The sequence below is a fragment of the Camelina sativa genome, chromosome 12 (genome assembly GCF_030686135.1).
Source record: "Camelina sativa cultivar CO46 ecotype springtype chromosome 12, ASM3068613v1".
Taxonomy (NCBI): Eukaryota; Viridiplantae; Streptophyta; class Magnoliopsida; order Brassicales; family Brassicaceae; genus Camelina; species Camelina sativa.
In genome coordinates this window covers 573,410-593,096 of record NC_141891.1, presented here as the reverse complement: position 1 = coordinate 593,096, position 19,687 = coordinate 573,410, and the positions used below count along the sequence as shown (strand labels likewise).

The window sequence follows — 19,687 nt, the reverse complement described above, 5'->3', positions numbered from 1 at the left end:
GTATACATCTGTGTAAAAAAAATGTTTTGGGTGTCAAAAATCAGTTTGTAAATTGATGATTTCTGGTCTAAATTGCAGAAAATACTTTCTATGATTTTTTCAAGTTCTAAAACATTTAGGTTATTCATTTTACAGTTTGTACATGTTCTACGAAGTTTAGACGAAAAAATTGTTTTAAAAACTTCAGAAACTGAATTTTGTATATTCTACCAAATTAAGAATATGTATTCTAGATTTTTCTTCATTCTACATCAATTCAGAATAAATTTTCCACGTTTTACCCTGTATACTGAAAGAAATAGAAGATATATCATAAACATTTTAGAATTTATAATCTGTAAAACTTAGAATACCATAGAAATACAAAGAAAATAAACTAAATAAGGAAAGTGAATATTTTTTGAATGATCTTAATTTATGGTTACGATTCTGTATTTATTTTTTAGATATGTTCTAATATATTTTAGAATGTGTATTCTAAATTATTTAGACAAAAACAGAAAAAATTGACTACCCGTATGAGAAGTACAAATATGAAACTAACCTTAAAAAGTGTAAAAATTTACATCCAAATGTCATTAGAAAATATTTAATAAATATTAATTACTTAATTTAATAAAGATAATAAATACTTAGGCCAAATATAAACAATATATCAGAATTTTCTAATAAACCTTTTAAATAATTATTAATTTTCAAAAAAAAAATATTTTCTTTTTCTAATTAATTATGGACAAAATTATTATTTATTTTTTAAATATATAACCAATCGGAATTTTTAAAACTAACATTTTATATCTAAGTAGATAATATGATTATTTTTAATGACTAGATTTGGAAGATTTTGTTAAGATTTTAAATTATGGTTCTCCTATCATTTTTCTTTTATTTTATTTACAAACTGTTTTGAATTATCATATAATACTTATGATTAATAAATATGTAAAAAAATTTATGCATATGTTGTGATTTGAATTTTTAAAATCAAAGACATATTACTCTTTTTTTTTTACATGGACATATTACTCATTCTATGAAAAAAATGTGTATTTTGATTCTTCACATTAGCAGATTGGTAAAACTAAATTTATGTGACTGATAAATTCATAAATTTTATTTACTCACAATTACAATATTATAATTACTACTTCAAAATATATTTCACAAAATAATGATGCAAATAATACAAACAAGCAATATAAAACTGTATTATACATCAAGCAAATTAAAAACTATAATATTCTAAAATAATTAGTATTCAAAAAGATATAATTTTTTAAAAAAATATATAACAATAATTTTATTATTATATTATTATTTTTAGAAAAGATATTAGAAGCTTAGGTTTCCATTTTGTTTTCTTTTTTTTGGACATAAATTTACTTTCAAATTTTATTTATATTTTCTTATTTTCGTTTTTGAAAAATGAGGGCAAAACTTGGTTAAAAAGCAAATTAAAACCTATATGACCAAACCTACAAAAAAAAGTGTAGATGAACAAATGTTTTAAAAAATATTATTTTTTCTAGTATCCCCTATTTTTTAAATAATCTTAAATTATGGTTACGATTCAGTATTTAATTTTTATATATGTTCTAATATATTTTAGAATGTGTATTCTTAATTATTTAGAAGAAATACAAATACAGAAAAATCGATTTGCTCATAACTTAACCTAACGTGATCGGGTAAATTTTTTCAGACAAATACAGAAAAATCAGTTTTTTTTGGCCATCCCAAAAATTTTTTTTACCCAATTTTTTTTTTTTTTATCTCTCATATGTTTATGAACAGGTAAAATCTTTTAAGCCCACTAAATTTTCACCCAATATCTCGATTAATATGGTATTTTCCTAATTTCATCTAATAAAAATCTACACATTTAATCTACATATATAATTGATATAGAAATTTAATCTGAATTGTTTTTTAGGATATAATTAGCTTTTGTTTACACCTTGAAACCTATTTTATCAAATTTTTTAAAAAAAAAAGTATAGATGGACAAAGGTTTTTAAAAAACCTCCTTTATTTCCAATTTTCCCATTTCTTAAATATAATTTTGAGATTGTATTTGATAATTTTCTTAAAATTTAATTTGGAAAAAATAAAAAGTTAATTTAATCTTCAAATTAATGAGAAGTAACCATAACGATTAGAATCTTTGAATAGAATTATTTTGATTTTAAGTTTAATCAGGTGACATGACATGCTATAACCCACTCTCACCCATCAGCGGTTTTGGCCCTTTTTCATTTTTTTCAGAAAGAAAGCGCGTGAGGAAACGGAACCGTCGTTCTTTCGTTTTTGTATAATTGGAATTTTTTATGAACAATTAAGTTAACAAACTCCTCCCCATTTTGCAAACGACATTAATAAACAATAATATAGTGCAAATATGAGACTGTTTAATCCTAATTTCATTTTATCTTAATATGATTCGAAGCAAATCTGCAAATATTAAAAATTCGAAATGATTCATCAACGCAATTTTTATAAATAACTTGTACAAAAGACAGTTATTATACTGTACACTATTAATCTTTCTCGCTCTCTCACTTGTATTGTATCTCTCAACAGTACATTTTTAATAGCCGGGACCAAAAAATATATATATAAGGAGAGCAAAAAGGAAACAAAAAAGGATTGTGAGAGCCATGGACAAAAAACATACATACTACACACACAAACACTAACCCTATGAAGAAGAACACTTTTTAAGTCTGTCTCTTTCAAAACACCAAAAAGAAATCAATCGAAAACCCCTTTTTCCAACTTCTCCAAGCTAATTTACAGCTCTGTCGACCTCTCACAACGATGAAGCAGGAGCATTGCATCATTTGGGATGATCTCTGAGTTCACTCACTCACATGAGCGGTAGGTATCCTCCTCCATGTCCTTTCTTTAATACAAGTGGTCCAGCATTTTCCGGGACCTTATCCAAGGCATTCATACACGCATCGATCATGTCAGAGAATCCCGTTGCTGTTGTAGCAAGCTGTAACCGTAACCTCAAATCCCGTGTTCTCTTCAACAAGCACCTGAATGATCTCCACATGTATTTGGCCCACTCAGCTGGTAACCCTCCTCCTGTGAGCCATACTGAGAATTGAGACTGGTCTCCCCGAGCTGCCATTTCCGCTCTGTAAAATCTAGCCAGTTCCAAAAGCATTGAAGCCTGTAGCGGAAGCACCGCAACAAATTCAGCCACAAAATCTTCCGCTAGTTCGGGTTTGAGCATCAGGTTCCAAAGCACAAGCGCCCATTCACTTGGCTGGTTAAGACCATAGGCTTCTGCTACAATCAGAGCCTCCTGGAAACGGGATTGATCAACAAGTGCTCTTCTCGCGTTTGTTTCAGATAAACAGAGCCACTTAGAATCTGGCATCCTTATCTGAAGGGAGACAAGAGAAGCCTGACCACAAGCCTTTCGTGCTTTGTTTCCAGCATCAATTGAAGTGTGAACTTCAGCAGCTTCAATGTAATAGCGCATTGAATCAAGGAGATCTTCATTTTGATCCTTGTCATACCGTAAAAACCACTGCTGTGCAGCCTGATCTGCACGTGCCTCTAGCAAAGCAGCCGTTTCATGTTTCATATCAAAGTGTTTATATACCTGCAGACAAATGGAAAAAAAGGCCATGAACAGAAGTAACTTTTTAAAAATATTCCAAATGTTCCTTCACGTGCACAGGTAACAGAGGTGGTAAAAGCCAATCTAGACACACTGTATCATCTAGTATGGTAATGAATTAGACACCTGTGGTAAACAGACAAAACATAATGAAATAAAGTCTTTTACTCGGATGATTCCAGCTACTAAAGGCATACCATTGCGAATGCATCATGGTCATTTGGGTTAAAGAGATTCAACGAGGTCAGAACAGCCATCCGAAAACTTCTGACAGCTTGGGCAGTGCCAGTGTTTGCATCAGCAGCAGCAGAAAACTTTTGTAGTAAAAGATCAAGCTGCCCGTTTTCGATTAGAATATTGAGAATGAAAGTAAGAGCATGAAAGTTTCCGACTCCAGTTATTAAGCGACCCAGGCATGAGAAATCGCCCTCAGCAACATAAGCCTCGACCCTAGTGGCAGCAAGTGCCACAAGAACATCAACTCCATCAAGGCACGTGGATGACTTGTAGAAGTGATGAGAGAGAATAAGAAGCTCAACCTGACAAACAGCATTCCGTTATATTATCCTCTCATCTGTCTAGAAATTCGTGCAGTAATAAAACTATTGTTAAGAAGCTTTCACAGAATCACATACCTCACATGCGTGTGGTATTTCCTGCCCGGTAATCACAAGACGCATTAATGCATGACCAATTTCTTGTTCAGATGGACAAAGCTCCGCCCACTTCAAAAAGTCTGAAAATCTCCACAAAAGTGGAGCAGGCCCTTCCTCCTTTTGAGAATCTATATATCCTCCACGATGAGCTGCCAATAAACCCTGGAACAAGGAAGACAGATTAGAGACATAACACGAGATAACCCACAGGACGTAAAGAAGGCATCAATATAGGCTGATTAGCTAATCAAACAACGACCATATGATAAAGAACTTTGTCAAAAGATGAACTTTTCAAAAATAAAAATATATAAAGCGTGTTTTCTACACATACAAGTTCACAGAGATAGTTTTGCTAAATTACCTTTAAAAAAGATTCTGCAAGTATCTGAGCGATACTAGCAGCGGGCATGGAATGCGTTTGGACAAGAAGACATGCTTCCTCAAAAGAATCTTGTGCTTTAAGAGAAAGTAAACGTAACAACTCTATTGGCTGCTTTTGATATGCCTCAGTGAATGTAAGTCCCAGTATGTTAGCAGCTCTTATAACTGCTATAATTTTTCTTGCCAACCCACGTCCACTGCCTTCATTTAGAATGTTCGATAATTTCTCCAAAACCTAGATGATCAGATACCAATCAGTATTAAATCCAACAAAAAAATATACTAACAAGATAGGGAAAATGGGAAAAACTGGTATTTGTGTTTTTTTTTTAAATGTAATAGTCTTCACAACAACAAATGAAAGTTAGGTGAGAAAGATATAGAGAAACAACCTGCAGCGGTTCAATCATAGGATGGTCTAATTTTAGACTGTGTGATTGAATAACAGAACGAACTTCAGCATCCAACATTGACAATGGTAATTGACTGCAAGGTGTAGAAAGCATTGCTAGCTTCATAACAGCATCCAGAATAATTAGCTCAGAAGGTAAAGTCCCTGGAGCGAGCTTAAGCTGGAGCTGCTTAGCAGCTGTTACTTGTCCGAACTCCAGTAAAGACAGAACAGCTCTTTCCAACTCTGCAGGTTCTATACTTTCTTCCCACTTTGATAAGGATATTTCCAATCCCGTGCTTTCCTCTTGAAGCTGGAACTCGCTTTTGATGTTTAGAAGAGATGAAGAATCTTCAAAATCAGCATTCCTATCTGAAGAATCCACAAAATGTCTTATTTGTGGGACATTTCCTTTTGCTCTCCTCTTGGGCTTTGTGTTCACACCATATGTTGAAGTGCTTGTGTCTTGGTTCCTTTGATGTCCTTGGCCAGGGGCCCTAGGGTCATGCTTTTTTGAAGAAATATGGCTGTCCATTTTTGTTATGATACTGGCAGTTCGGTCAATAAGATTTGAACTCTTTCCATTCACCATGTCTTTCCCACTACTTGGACTAAATGCTCCGACATTTTTAACATGTGATTCTGCTTCTACAGCCAGTAGCCACACCCTCGTCTCAATTTCTCGTAGAAGATGCAAAGGATAAACCCTGGTATTGGTAAATCTAAAGTCATAAACCTAGTAAAATTGATTACATATTGTGGTGCAAGATCACTTACGGGTGTGACAGAGTTGTTAGCCCACTCAACCACTGAAGGGATAGCAGTAATAGCTCATAGATCTCTCTTGCAGGAAGATCTTTCTCCACCGCTTCTGCATGCCTAAGGAAAAATAAACCTGCCTGCAAAAGAATAAGAAACAAATTCACTAGTATCAGTATAAGGCTTCGACATAAACTGGTTACACTGAGGCGAACAGAAAAGTGACCTGTAAAGCAGGGAAAGAGTATCTGATGAATAGAGTTTGGCAGTGACCCCACAATGCGATTCTCTCTTCTGGAACATCCCAAAGGAAATCTTTCCATTCTGCAACCATGGATTCTGCCTATATTGAAAGCAGATACGAAGTTCTATCAAGATTGGAACCAGTGGCGTACATCAAAAACAACGCAGCTAGTTTTCAAATACAAAGAAAACGTATATACAGATCTTCTATTATGTGGAACCAAATTAAGGTAACATTTCAACACAATAAGAAAGCTTGTGCAATTTGTATTGACTGGGTAAAACCGTGCCTTGCAAGGGAAAATGCCTAGTTCCTTCTTGACATCACATTTCTTTCTAAGTTATATTAAGAAAAAGATCACATATTTCCTACACTACTGCAATTGTGGTACATCCAAGTTAAAAAACCTCTACAAAAGCAATTCGCATGGGACAGTGTATAACCACCATGCAGTGCAAGAGAAGTCGTCAGCAAGGGACATACAAAATAGCATGGGAAAAACAGCCAGAAATAGCTAATTGGTCGATAATAGGCTCAGACCATAATTTAAGTTGCTAGGACTTCAGAATCCAAGTGACCAGAAACTTTCGGGCAGTTCAAGTATAAGATAACAGCCAAGAAGTTTTGTTACCTGCGTTTCAGTAACATGATGAACAGAGGATGTCCAAGTGGCACCAATGGTTTCAAGTTGCTTGGCCCAATTTCGTGCTTGCTCCCACTGCCTGTTCTTTTCTAAAGCTGTCAGAAGAGAGCCATCGTCAAGGGCCTCATTTCCTAAGTCAAGATCATTCTCCCGGAGTGATGGCTCAGCCAAGTTAACTTTCCAATAAAGACGCCGATAATATGTTGCCGCAGATCCCCCATCACCAAAATCAGTTGCAGCAAGAAGTTGCAGTAAGCATCTTTTCTCATATGGAGATGGACAAGTTGACAAAACAGCATCAGCAGCTTTTACAGCTGTTCTGCTGATCCAAGATGCTCCAAAATTGACGTCTTTAGCTGTATTTGACTGAAAATGCATTGATTCCTCTTTAACTCTAGACCAAAAAGAACCCAGATGTGCTGAAGCTTCAGAGAGGCGCATCTGAGAAAATGCCTGCAGAAAAGAATAAAGACAGCTCAAAATCCAATGAAGATAGCATTAACCCCGGCAGAAAAAAAGAGGGAGTAGAAACTAAGCATTTGACAAAAGAAAAATAAGTAGTAAAAACCCAAAGCATTTTACAAATCTCAGTCCAGATCTTCCATTTCCTGCTCAGATCCAATCATAACTTTTGAAGAATTCCATCATCAGATTTCTCCCACAGAAAACAGATTAAAATGAAGAAAGTGGATGGATTCATGGTGAACAAGTATCAAACAGATCAGACCCGTGAATATATATCGTGTAAAAAAAGTTATTGTGAACAAACAACCAAGGGGCCAGTAAAAACAGAGGGCAAACAGTGGGTTAAAATGTAAGACAAACCTGAAGAGCACGGACAAATGGCAGTAGAGAGCATGAAGGGAGGAACAATTCAAAAGCTTTTAGCAGAGGAAGAAACAAGCGTTGTTCACAAAGCACTGCGACCATTTTTGATAGAGACGCATGCTCATCAGACGAATCATCAGTAACACTCCTATCTTCAGCTTTCGATTCCTCTGCAGCTTCTGTTCTATGTGAACAAAATGTTTTACCAGCAGAGGTGTTGAAACTATTGGCTGAAGTCAACAAATCCACAGATGTATCTGCAGTAAGTCGTCTCCGTTTGGTATTCCTCCTATTGTAATGAAACTGGACGCCTCTAGCATCCGTTGGCAAGGAATTTGTAGATACAACGGCTGCTGCTATATTTTCTGCTATTTTAGTTGTTATATCGTTCACCTTGATAGATGATGTTTCCCTGAAAAGCATGATCTCTATTAGAGCTAAGACAAGAAAAAATATGCATCTTTATATCCCAGAAAACATACTAAGCCCTCAATGTTATAGATATCAAATGCAAGAAGATAGTAAATGACTAGAATAGAAGATGAATTCTGATACGCCCAACCCAATTGAAATTCTGTAATTAAATTTTGTCACACCTGGCTGCAGTAATTTCCAACCAAATTGTTAGGCATGATAAAGGAGCAACATCCGGAAAGCATGATGCTATGAGAGCCAATATAGACCATGATAACTCCTTAGCTTTCGATAAAAGGTATCCCCCAGGATTCTTTAGCTTCTCAGAGTAAGCCAAAACACGAAAGAGTTCAGCAGAGACATAAGCTCCATCCTCTGAGGAGGAACATGTAAAACCTCTGCCTGTGTCATCTGAGTACGATTTGGTAGCTTTCTTTTTTGAGTTGGCATATCTCAACACAGTCAGTATGTGGGCTTTTAAGCGTTGATCACCAAACTCCTTTGATGCCTGACAGATGAAAATATGACTTATAATCGTACTATAAAGCTTGTAACATAAAACATTAAGTTACTGTTTGTGATTTCTGAAACCAGTGAAAGAGTGAGAGGCATACCACATTGAGCACCGTATCAAATGGGTATCCTCCAAGCTGCGCTTCAGATAAAAATCCAACCTGATGTTTACAGACATCAGATTATAGCTCAAGGGTAAGAAACGAAAAGGTAAAAAGAATTAACATGAAGCATACCCAATCATTGTCCCTTGCTAGCATGGCAAGATATTTGGTGCTCAGAGGAATCTTATGCATCTGACAAAAAAGGGTAACTAAACTCCAATGCAAGCTAGCAGATGTCTGTTGAGACCGCAGTTCAGACCCATCACCATCACCTGTTAACAGCCAGTAACCACTTGTTTTTCTATCTGCTCCAACCTCTGGAAGACTAGCTTGTTCCAGATGATGAAGAACAAGCATTAGCGGAAGACCCGGTTGAGTGCCAGAAATACTGTTTGGATTATATTTTTGCTTCGACACGCTTGAGATATCAGGATAAGCATATTCATTAGCAAGGGCCCTAGCTAGTGAACCCATTAGATCACCTTCACTAGATACCGCATGAAACATAGATCCCTTAAGAGATTTTTGTTGTGGCATATCCACATTGTCATTTGGTTTGTAGAAGGATGATATCCTTCTCAAGGATGCCACGTCAATTCGAAGCATGCTAGCAGATAAACCACAAAGCTCAAGAAGGAAGGCACATGAAGCCACCAACACAGAATCCCCAAAGTGTGTGACAGCAAGTGGTATGACCTGAAGGAAAAAAAACAGTCATGACATAACAGACAGCAACTGAAAAACAGTAAAAGCGTTGCAGATAGAATGAAATTAAAGTTAGAAACTGTAAGGTGACCAGCACGTACAGATGAAAGAAGTGACTCATCACTTTGCGTCAGAGGTGCAAGTAGCATTGGAACATCTGACTGCATATTTCTTTGTCCATGTAACGAAGAGCCAGATTGATCTTCCAACTTTAGCTTTTCAACTCTATGTTCGAGGAAAGCATTAAAAGCTGCGAGTGGCCGTCCACGATACAGGAAGTGCTCAAGTCCAAGCTCGGTTCCCTAATTTTGGTTCAACGTAAGCGTAAGTAATGATTATATATACTCTATCAGTCAGTGAATATACAACGCTAACGATTATATATACTCTATCAGTCAGTGAATATACAACGCTAACTGAAATGTTGCATGAACATAAGATGACAACCTTTCATCAAGATAATTCTGTAAAAAGAAGATATTCACATGACAGTAAATTGATGAGAAACTATTAAACAACTGAAACAGTTAAAGCATCCACAAAGGTAAGATCGTCAACAGGTTAGAGAAATAGGACTATGATAAGAAGATAGTGTCACCTCAGTTTTTGTGTGATGCAGTTCCTCTTCGATGTGCTTCTGGATGATTGCTTCCCAAGATATGGCACTTATCTCAGTAGGATCGTCGACATTTATAAAGAACTCAACACCTCTATGCAGTAGATATTCCCCTGTAGGATATCCTGAGAAAGACAGCCATCCAAGAGGTCCCTACGAAGAATACTTTCCGGTATAAGAGACGCGCATATACATTTTACGCTAAAGAATTCTGTTGAGCAGATAAATTTCAACTACTGATAACGAGCAGGTGTGTAAACTACGTAAGATATCTCGCGAATTCCCTGGGGCATATAATTTTCAGAAGAACACGTAAGACTCACACATCAGAAATGAATACCTGGATATAAAGCTGAACTAATCTACGAACCGCCTTAGGAAACCAACAAGGCAACATCTGCAAAAGTGAGGTATCACGTGCAGTTGAGAAAAATACGCCGTCACGCCAATTCAGATACTCCGACAAAACTGATAAATTACAGTCAGAGAGAGTAAGTTCCTCAATATAAACAGAATAAAAGAAAAAGTGTGGTGGATCAGGCTTTACCATTCTTAGTCTTAGTCCGAAAAAGGTTCCCAGATATATCTTCTCCAAGACAAGCACTAACAAGCATACTCCATAAGGTAGGGAATCTCTGAAGAAATGATCTCAAATTCTCCAATGTGCACTGCGCAGAAGAGTTACTGTGCCTGTTAACACTGCCAGAACTCAAGGATTTTTGAATTGGCTCCGGAGCACACATCATAGTTGCTAAAGCTGCCATTTCTCCTGCCCCTTCGGCAATGTCATCAACAGTACAAACAATTTCATCAAGAACACTGGGTTCACCGTTTGGTGCCACACCACGTGACATAATTGCACGTGCATTTGAAAATGAAGCATCATACTCCCGGCCCTTGATCCTGGAGAGCAGCAACCATTTTGCCCAATGAGAATCACCCTGGATACATTAAACAGATTCTTGGCATTCTCAGAAATTTAGTTTTCAAAAGACAAACCAAAAGGCGTAGAAAGAACAGACATATTAACGCAAATATTTTATGGACGTGGAATGCACTTACAACAGCTTCCTGCAATGAACTGAGTGAATCATTATCTAGGACCAATTTGTGATGATCAAGGTACAGATCCAGAAGGTTGGGCAGATTAAATTGTGTGCAATAATGTATGAATAGCTTGTGTACAGCATTTAGGGTATCAACATTTTCTCCTCCCTTCTTTATGGACAAACAGAGATCTAAGGATGGCCTACAAGATTCCTCCTTAAATGAAACTTCGCAATTACCAAGGATGACACCTGCCCGAGCCAGGAGATAGACTACATCTACAGCGTTTTCCCAATATTCTTTCAAAAATATAAACTTTCTAGCAAGTTCCTGCTCCATGAGTGTTGTTAGCCAGAAGGAGCACCGGATATCTGCAGGCAACCTAAATATCTTGATATAAGGAACATCCAGAAGTACAGCATCCACTTCTTCAATGGAGCATATATACTCGCTACGGGAAGAAATGGAATAATTTACGCCGGGAGACTGCTTCGGACAATCCAAAGCAATTTGTAAACTTCCATCATATAATACATCTTCAGGAATGAGATCCAACAGCTTAAGGACTTCATCCCAGTCATTGTGACACATATAATACTCGAGCTGGGAATCCCATGGAACATGAACACCCATGACTAAAGGCTGATCCAAGACTATCTGCACAAAAAATTCAAAAAGAAACATTACTAAAACTAAAACATGCAGACATTGCTTGAAACGAACAAAAAAAAACCTTTGCCTGAGTGAATTTATGGAGTAATACAGGAAAAAAAAAAGCATAACTTTGAAATGTAAAGTCTTTAACCCCTCATTAAAATATATCACTGTGACTCTCACAAATGAAATCTCATGTCGACTTCCAGTTCAGAGGTTTATGTAGGACTAACAGAATGCAGTAGCAACCATCAATGCATACAATTTGTTAATTCAAGTAAAAACATATGACATGCAACCCAAACTAAAAGAGATTCACTAAATAAGATCTGGTTAAGAGAGCTATCACTATTTTCAGATCTACAATTTCGTGCACACTTTCTGTCAAGAGGAAAAGAGGGTGGCTATTCGAAAAGCAAGCACAGATTTGCTTCTTGTCTGTATTTGTCTCGTTCTATAAAACAAGGAAACAGCTAACAAAATCCTGTAAAGAACTCATGTAAGACTACAAACACAGTTATGCTATGCAGATCAACGAATAATACAACTGGTCCAATTCCAAGCTAAACATGCAAAGTATGTTGAAATCAATTTGAACTTCCCCCTGGACCTGGAGGTACTTATATTATGGACTGGTGCAATTAGATAAATATTCAGACATCTAAAGGGTAAGAAAGAATGCAACTTCTTACATGATCAAATGTTCTCTGATCCCAAGCATTTAACCACACTGCTGCTGCAGCCCAGTAACCAGCAATCGCATCGGTTTCATCCGGCACATGCTCAGATGCATTCTCATTGATTTTTGTCCAAGAACCTAGAACAACACCATCAACCTCACCACACTTAATCTCGAGATTCTGGAACAAAGAGGACCCTCCAAGGTGCAAGCTCATTTGACTGGAGTCAAAAGGTACTGCAGCTGTCAGGAGTTCCTTTCGACGAGCAAGATATGTTTCCCAAAAGTGGCTGCTAGGATAAAGCCTCTTCAGGATCAAGCAACGAAGAAGTTGAAATGAAGTCAGTCATACAAAACCAAGATACTTTTCTAACAAGTAATGATTAGGAAATGTTATACCTCGATAAGTGATATCCTCTCCAGTAAATTGTCTTCATATGGTCTTAAGAAACCATGTTTTCTCATTTCTTCAGCAACTTGATATCGAAGAGATCTCCTCACTGTGCCAAATACCAACTGATTGAGAGACGCTTCTATATCCTCCCCGAGCGTTTGCAGAGTTGCAATAGCAACCCCAGATTCACCCTAAACATCAAGAAAGTCAAGGGTTAGACATCATACATGTACACCGCTCTGTCTAAGCAAGTATATTCAGGCTTACCTTCAAAAATAGGTCATAAGCAATTGCTCTTCCAATATCACGAACTTCAGTAAATGTATCATGATGCTCTCCATTTTCAACCACGTCTTTAGAATGTTGAAGATGAAATACAGCTAAAGGGAGTCGACCGGAGAGCAAGGCATCCTTAACCACAGTTTTCAAATCCAAATTATTAGCCGTCCATCGAGCCATCATCTCCTTGGGATTTTCCAGAGGAAGAACTTTCTTCTCTGCAACAACCCCTTGGGGTACAAGGCCAGATGTATAAACTGTATCGTCAATGACTTGACCAGCTTTGGCTGTCATAATACCCATAGGCGTCAAAGCAAGCTCCTCATTCGTATCGAATAAATGTGTGTCAAGTTGTCTGGACTCCGCAGATGCTGCATCTGGGACACTTTCAAGCTGAGAATCATCCTGCAACGAATTTGAGTCTACCAAGTTCAGTGACTTCTCATTTTTCCCATATACAACAAGTATATCATATGTCAAATTCTAGAGTAAAAACACACAAATATACAATTAGCTTAAAGTCTTAAGCTGATAATATCATATACTACCTTTCCTAGCTTCTTAAATTTTCTGGTAATACGGGATTGAAAGTTTCGAGTGATCTCCAAAAGATAACCCATCTCTGACAACCTCCTTGAATTTTCGGTTAGGTTGTTGTTATGCAGTGAAATTGGTGGACGTGAAAGTCTCTGTGTCCTAGGTTTTCTGTCGACCATGTATCCATCTTTCTGATATTCAAGTAAACCATATATGCGAATCATTTCAGTCGCAAACCCTGTAGCCAATGCAAGGAGCCTACATTCAACATGTAGCAAAAAGTATGAATATGCCAGCGTGAAAGCAGGCAAGTCAATAGAGCTAGTGGTATTACTAAACCTTACAAAAATAATGATGTTGCTAAAACTGGCTTCTAAGAACAACCAGATGTCAATGATCAGTATACTAAATCCTGAAGCTATGGAGCCTAGAGAGACTTTTGCATGAATCTGAACATGCCTTCAATTCTAAGTGCAACGCGTAACAATTATAAGCATTTTAATTTGACTTACAACTATAAAGGTGTACGTATACAGAATAGTAGTAAATTTCTATATAAAAAACATGCTAATGAGTAAGAACATATCTACCAAGCAGGTAGAACTACTTTTGATTTATTGTTGATCCACCATATTTAAGTTTCAAGCTGAAAAACAAATTCCTTATACCACTCATTACTCAAAAGATTCTCACCTAGATACAGCAGAAATATCATTATCGTTTCTTTTCTTGCGCGACAAAAGATACACAGCAGAAAAGAGCACCCTTAGCATGCCTTCTTCTGCCAGCTTCACATTACCAAGCATCTTCAAAGACCTATTCATACAGCAGAGGTTAATCAAAATCAAAACATGATACAAGATAAATCGTATTGATGGCATGAAATATATCTACACTAGAGATGAGAGTAAAATCAATGACAAAACGTCGCAAATGAGGATGTGTACCAATAGGATGTGCCTATAGAGATCTCAAACTCTAAAGGTGTAGACTAAGTTTCAGTACTACAATAAAAAAAATGCAGCAAATGATTCAGATATACAGCATTAAATAATTTAAATTTACTCAACTAACTAACAACAAAAAAGAGAGAAAATTCGGATTAGAAATGCAGATAAGAGTGATGAGAAAATCCAAGTTGAACTAACAGAAACTTTACTTTTTAGTATTAAAGCAGTAGGGCAAAATTCAGAACGAAAGAGTTATCCTATACTGTTACACAAACTTTTACCAAGCAATCTTTCTCGTCTTACGTAGCCACATATTTTTAGGATAGCCACTTTCCTGTGGGGAACTACGGTTCATGTATGAGGCACAAAAATATCGTACAAGAAATTACTAGCAACTTACTCGTTGATGTCATCATATTTTAAGTAGTCCAACGCCATTTGCAGCCGACGCAAACGAACAACTTTTAGGTCCCAACCTATGGCAACATGATTCATTTAAAACACCATAAGCTTATGGAACAAAACTTAAGTCTCAGCAAATCTATAAATCATCACCAAGACTCCATATGTGGGATTCTGCTATTACAGCAAAGGAAAATACGGAAATCATAACGTAAACGTGAAGAAACGGGAGAGAACAAATTCACTGAGCTACTGCAAAACAAGCATTTGATCATGCTCACAAAGAGCTGCGACTTCTGAAAATTAATTGAAAGCGTCGACATGATTTTGATTATAGAATTAGTTACTGCCATGCATTTAGTAACAGTTACGTTCAATTTCATGCTAGCTTTCATTGACGTATCAAACTAACCCACATGACATCGTTTACGTGAACTAGTAATCAACTATATGTACTTCACTCTGTCAACATGACAAGCCACGTTGGTTAAGAGATAGATATCAAACTATAAACACACCGGACAATATACCAGAATAAAAGCTTTAAGGATGCAACAAGATTATTTACCAACGTGAATAGTTCTTACCATTTTCCGAGCATAGATGATCTGCAGCTTCAGGGCCTTCAAACAAGATAACTCTATCTATGACCTCGACTTGCCAAGGAAAACGTGATTCCCCTGTTCCCAAATCGTCTCTTCTCTGGCATACCATGACAGTGGTCTGAAATGGCTGCAGATATTCAATGGCCTCAACAGTTGGGTAATTCGAGGTTATTGAGACGGAAGGGAGAAAAACTGAAAGACCACTACATGTCACCAGATAAAGCAATCCTTGGAAAGAGCAACCAACTGATTCTTCTATGAGATTCTCTTCTGAACCTTGAATAGAAATCTTGTTGCCATCATAATTTAAATAACTATCATCTCTCAGAGTCGTATGCGTCTGCAGCCTATAATGAAAAATCTTGCAGCTTCGATCTTCCTTTTTTGTGTGCTTTCTAGAAAAATGAGTGAATCCCAATGGAGAAAAACATATCTTATCATCCAATCCTAACTTTTCAGCAGATAGAAACATCTTCCGTGTGACATGTGAGTCTCTTTGGAAATTTTCTAGTTTCAGCACATTTGTTTTAGGCTGAGCAGAAAATCCACTCAACCATGAACCAGAGTAACCAGCTCTTTGATCAAAATTGTTATGTTGTCTTTCCGAACATGGCTCAACAGAAAAGCTAGGATCACACCTGGAAGAAGCATCTTCAACTAGAGTACCAGAGGAATTAGGGTGGTGCATCTTTTGCTGGCCAACGTCCATGCCACCGATTTTCCAACCAACCAGACTTCCAAGCCCAAAATGACGTAAATAAGGAATAGGTTCCACGGACATTTGGTTCTCCTTGGAAACAAAATCATCCATACATAACACATATACCAAACCATTTTCGTCAACTGCAGCTATGAGTGGTGTATGAGAAGCTACCATAAGCTTTCTAAACTTTCTTCTGTCAGGGGAACCAACAATGTGAGACTTGGACATGGGTTGAGCCCGACTATGAACGTCACTTTGCTGATCAGCATCTGCAGTTGCTTCTTGCATATCTGATGAAGAATGCAATCCATGACCACATGTCTGTAAAATATCCCGATGAGAAATACAATCCCCAGATTTCACATCATATAGAAAGATCAAACCAGAAGCACTGAGACAGATAACAAATTTATCAGATAAACGGAAATCTGCCCACTCGTTTGTAGGTCCAATACTTGATTCCCCAAATTTCACAAGAGAAACCCATTCTATCCCCCAGCTAAACAGCTCGGCAACAAAGACAACGCTCTTCCCCTTGCTTCTTTCGTCTTCATTGCTTGTAAGGGTAGATGCACAGTCTGATAGCTCCATAACAAATCCAATTAGAGAATGGGAATCGCTGGAGAAAATGTTGGTACACCTGTACGAACTGTTTACACTATCTGGAGCTACGAGAAAACTATTTTCACTTAAATTACCTTCCTCCAGCATATTACCGTTCTGAAGTAGCGGATTTTCTTGGAAAAGAAGGTTCGAGAAAGGTAAATCACTCTTTAATATGCTGAATGAAACAACCTCTGCAGAACCGGGAAAAGCTGACTTCTCAGGGAACCTAGACTGTGTTATACCCTCAATTTCAGTGGTCTCCAAATCAATTAAAAAAGATTGCATCCACTGCTTAGAGCCATCAAAAGAAGAGCCTTGTTCGTGCTCTGATTTCTGATTTTGCCTAGAAGGCCCCCATTCGACCCACTTCCCATGCCTCAGCTCACCATTTGGTTTGCCTTCGGCGCTGTCACTTAAATCTTTGATACAGCAAAAAGCATGAACCGTAACACCATAATTTCCAGATACAAACAAAAATTCTCTAAACAAAGGATCTTTGTGCCGATTGTAAGTATCCCCACAACTACCCCAAGCAACAGACTTTGCATCAAAGATAAAAGGTAAACTATTGCCAGTAGAACTGCAATTATCTACAAAACCTGGCTCACCAGAACCAACTCCTGATCCAGAAGGAGATGCAATGTTCTCTGGATCTGACCCAACAGAGAATGTAGGACTACATGACTCTTCATTATGACAGTTTACCGAAACCTCACTTCCAGTAGAGCTCCCTGATAACAGTGATAACAAAAAAAAAACTGAACAACGCTAGTAGAATGAAAAGCATATCTGCGTACTATTCGAAAACAAGTTATTACCTGCAACCAGAGGAAGCAGTAAAGCTTCGGAGTGGTATGAGAGTAGGGTTAACAACTGCCTCGATGGAGAGATAAAAGCCTCACGAAATTCTGATAGCTTGAGTTGCAATTGAGAAGGTTCCCACTTATGCAACTGCAGCAGAGTTGGGCCTTCACTCAACAACCTTTCCATTGTTTAACACTAGACAGAAGCAACCACGAAATCAGAATTCTATAATTAGAAGAAAAAAAAACAAACTCAACATCAATCAAAGCATCAACGAACGAACACAGCAACGTGCAAAAGGGATGATAAAACAGCGAGCAACGGCGATTTCAACCCTAAATTTCGAGCTAGAACCTTAAAAACCCTAGCCTAAAATTCGATCCAAATAAAACAGTTCAGAGGAAACCTACAAGAGAGATCACAAGAGCAAGAGAGACTCGAATCAAGTGGTTTGAAATCAGAGGCGAGATGAAGCAGAGCTAATCGCAAGGCATCGCTACTTCAATTGGGAGATAAGAAAAGGAAAAAAAAAAATTCTGCCCAAAAAAAAAAAAAAAAAAAAAGAGAAGTCGTACGAAAGATGATGATGGAACATTTGACGGAAGACGTGAGATGGAGAAATCGTTGGTGGTTTCCTCCGTCGATGATTCGGTTCACGCCTGCACGGACCACCGTGTCAGTCGTCTGTTTCTGTGCTTACGTGGCATTTTTATCTAATTATTATCTTTGTAAAGAAATTAAATTCATGATTGACTAAACTGACTGGGCTTTCGTTTTTAGCAAAATATCTCCTATAGATTTCTTATATGGGCCGATATTTATATTGGCCCATGAGTTGCCTTAGCCTGCACCTTCCTTGGGCTATGTATGTATTGTACTGTATAATTTTTTTGTTTTTCTTCCTTTTCTTTTTTCTCAACAATTTTGTTTCTCTTCCTTGTCGTCGAGTTGTGTATAGTAAGACGAACATATAATTAAAATAATACAAGGGTAACGTAACTTGTTTGTTATAAGGAGATGGATATAACTTGTAATGGCAAACATAAGTAATAATAACGAATGACTTTTATGGTAAGGTCTATTCTTTATTTTATTCTTATAATTTTGTATACTAAATAATGTCAAACTAAGATGGGACCATATCACCAAACTAATTTATGCCAAATTAAACTCAGATTTAAGTTTTTGATTGTTGCAGTTATGTCCAATCATTTGATGGCCCCCTCCATGTTAGGGTTTTCATATTTCACTTGATTGTGGATTAATTAGTGTTAACGATTCTTTTCTCATGTTTTGACATTTGTCACTGAGGTTCTTTTATCTCTCTCTTTTTTTACCCTCGAGTACATATTTGTTGATGTTACCTAATTAATGTTTGAATTTGAAGTTACTTGCTTAATTAGTGCCCAAAATTTTGAAGTTAATCATTGGTTAAATCACCATTTTTGCCATACGTACGAGATGTCACGTTATTAGTTGAATTGTCCCTTTTAAATAGAAAAGATGAGCGTCTTGTTTCAAGATTTACGATTCCAAGTTAAAAAAAAAAAAAAAAAAAAAAAGACTTACGTCAACAGCATGCTATGCATTATGCATGTTTAAACCTAATAAACGGTATATAGTAAAGATATTATATTAGCACAAATTATTAGGTTATGTGTCATGTTTCATATGGCATAAATCGATCTGTTAGTTCAAAAGGGAGACCAAATTAGCAACTACAAATAAAAATGAAATAAATAATAAACATATGATTTGAAAGAACTATCAGTGTATCACAAAATATTATCGGACATTGAACCAAAGATCATAAAAATTTTATAGATAATATGACAAGAGAAAATTATGCAAAGAGATAGAGAAATAAGGGAGGCATTATATAAGATGGGTCGCATAAAGTGACAGAAGAAGGACATTACAAGACAGCTTTGGATGGTCGGATCAGTGTAATGTTGTCAAATTATAACTCTTAACAGACGCAGAGTCCCCGCATGGTGTCATCATTTCTCGTCATGCCCCGCTTTTATATTTCTTTCAAAAAAAATCTTCTCCCTTTTTGAAAATGTTATTTCCTTTCCTTAGCTGTTCGTTATATTAAATTAATCTTTTATACATTGGGTTGAACATATATATGTG

The 19,687-nt window shown here is 36.8% G+C and overlaps 1 protein-coding gene across 2 annotated transcripts; it reads right to left on the bottom strand.

Moving 5' to 3' along the window:
• Nucleotides 1-2,474: 2,474 nt before the first annotated feature.
• Nucleotides 2,475-18,258, bottom strand: LOC104729257 (uncharacterized). 2 transcript variants are annotated; one of them, XM_087478553.1, is made up of 26 exons: nucleotides 18,127-18,258; nucleotides 17,566-17,746; nucleotides 15,421-17,478; nucleotides 14,832-14,907; nucleotides 14,175-14,297; nucleotides 13,493-13,739; nucleotides 12,933-13,349; nucleotides 12,671-12,856; nucleotides 12,285-12,578; nucleotides 10,954-11,595; nucleotides 10,439-10,832; nucleotides 10,232-10,359; nucleotides 9,874-10,044; nucleotides 9,377-9,577; nucleotides 8,703-9,266; nucleotides 8,568-8,627; nucleotides 8,136-8,461; nucleotides 7,537-7,951; nucleotides 6,700-7,164; nucleotides 6,051-6,167; nucleotides 5,843-5,964; nucleotides 5,067-5,772; nucleotides 4,655-4,909; nucleotides 4,270-4,452; nucleotides 3,832-4,173; nucleotides 2,475-3,616 (listed from the first exon to the last, which is right to left on the bottom strand). In XM_087478553.1, the coding sequence occupies exons 2-26, from the start codon at nucleotides 17,735-17,737 to the stop codon at nucleotides 2,867-2,869; spliced, it is 9,414 nt and encodes a 3,137-aa protein (XP_087334679.1). In that variant the 5' UTR covers nucleotides 17,738-17,746; nucleotides 18,127-18,258; the 3' UTR covers nucleotides 2,475-2,866. The 2 variants fall into 2 exon arrangements, with proteins under 2 accessions (XP_087334679.1, XP_087334678.1); XM_087478552.1 differs by having other exon boundaries at nucleotides 17,962-18,196.
• Nucleotides 18,259-19,687: the final 1,429 nt, after the last annotated feature.